The 1,627-nt window shown below is 48.6% G+C and overlaps 1 protein-coding gene across 1 annotated transcript in view; it reads right to left on the minus strand.

The window, feature by feature from the left end:
* LOC107095524 (copine-4-like) overlaps positions 1-1,627 on the minus strand; it is a 69,321-nt gene that overhangs the window by 5,455 nt on the left and 62,239 nt on the right. Inside the window, exons 10-11 of the mRNA XM_015391657.1 lie at positions 909-963; positions 485-536 (exon numbers count right to left, since the gene is read on the minus strand). Coding sequence (XP_015247143.1) covers positions 485-536; positions 909-963 — 107 coding nt within the window. The remainder of the gene's footprint in view (positions 1-484; positions 537-908; positions 964-1,627) is intronic.

The raw sequence follows: 1,627 nt of genomic DNA on the forward strand, positions 1-1,627 counted from the left end.
TTCTGTAAAGAATAAAAAAGCAGTAATGCCTAAAAATCCCTGAGCTTCTGGATGATTGTTTAACCTCAAACTGACGTTTCTGCTTCTACAGTGAAATCTCCATCCAGCTCCAGTTTATCAGTTTTCCTCGTTTGCTGATGATGAGTTTTACCCAGAGGAGGGGGGCTGATGGGGGGGAGGAAACATCACCCAGAAGGTCAGCATGTAGACAGAGGAGCCATCAGCAGATGAAAGCATCAGTTTGATCAATGAAGGACAGCAGCTCTGATCTGTCCTTTGCATCCATGATTTATAGGTCGTCGTCATGGAGACAGAAATACCAGGATGCAGTTTCAGGTTTAGTTTTTTTTTTACATCTTCCTGGTTTCACCTCTGATATCATCCCTCGTCATTAATGTTCATAGAAAAGTAGAATCTAGAAGCGCTGATCAGGACGCCACCAGCCTGTGGTCACCTCACAGCCTGGAGCATCTTCTGCACCTACCTGCACACTCCGGGTTGTCCTCGTTAAAATTCACGGCGAAGTCGTGGGAGACCTGCGAGGAGAAACAGGAAGCTGCTTTTGATCTTGGCTCAAAGAGGAGAGCAGGGCGGTTCTGGTTCTGGACTGATGTTGGATTCATGTCGGTTTCACTCATTTTAATTCAGCTTTATTCTACAAGAAGGGAAATAAAAATCACTCTGATCCTCTGCAGCCTTTAAGCTGAGAGATTTCAGGTTGTGGGCCCTAAATGGAGCCAATCAGAACTGCTTTGAATGCAGCATCAGGTCCAGGACTGAGCGGCCAGCAGGAGGCGCGGGGGGGGGGGGGGGGGGGACATGCAGACCCCCGCAGTGAGGAGACACAGAACCCTGATCAGCTACTCTGAGCAGAGGGCATGCTGGGAGGAGCGGCGGGGGGGGGTTACCTTGAAGTCCGGGGGGATCCGGGCGCCGAAGCCGAACGCCGGGAACATTTTATCACTGAAGGAGAGAGAAAAGGTTCAGAGGAAGCAGGAAACCAACTCTGATTGGCTGAGCAGAGGCGACTTCCTGCTCGGCTTCAGTCCAGCAGATCCGGGTCTCTGGTGTCAGAGACCCGGTTCTGCTGGACTGGTTCTTACCCCCCGCCCCCAAACAAATAGCTGTAAAGGAGCAAATGAAACCTTTATTGAATCTAAACCCTGATAGACTAGTGAGTCCTGCTGCCAAATGATGTATTTGTGTTTTACTTTTAGTTTTTGCAAAGGTTGTTAATAAATAAAGACCTTCCTGTTAATTACCGCAGCAAAGGAGGTACGATGCTGCAGGAGCATGTGAACCGAGTGGAGCGTCGTGCAATTCCTGCTCCCCACTCACTAAATATTATTTTACTAATTTTATAATCCAATATTTTTAATTGACGTTGTGAGAACAGAGGGCGAACTCTGCGCTCCACCATATTACTTCCCCTCCGCTCACATGCTCTGGATGCTGCGCAGGTGTGCAGGAGGTAAACAAGGAAGTAGCCTATTGCGGCTAACCCACTTAGCACCTCAAACAAACAAGTATTTGGTTCCAAAAGGTATCCAACTGTAGCAGAGCCGGGAGTCCAGTCTGACTACTGACCTTTTGTGACCTCTGTTAGCATCTTCAATGACAGCGGAAC

The sequence above is a fragment of the Cyprinodon variegatus genome, unplaced genomic scaffold (genome assembly GCF_000732505.1).
Source record: "Cyprinodon variegatus isolate N-32 unplaced genomic scaffold, C_variegatus-1.0 Scaffold554, whole genome shotgun sequence".
Classification (NCBI taxonomy): domain Eukaryota; kingdom Metazoa; phylum Chordata; class Actinopteri; order Cyprinodontiformes; family Cyprinodontidae; genus Cyprinodon; species Cyprinodon variegatus.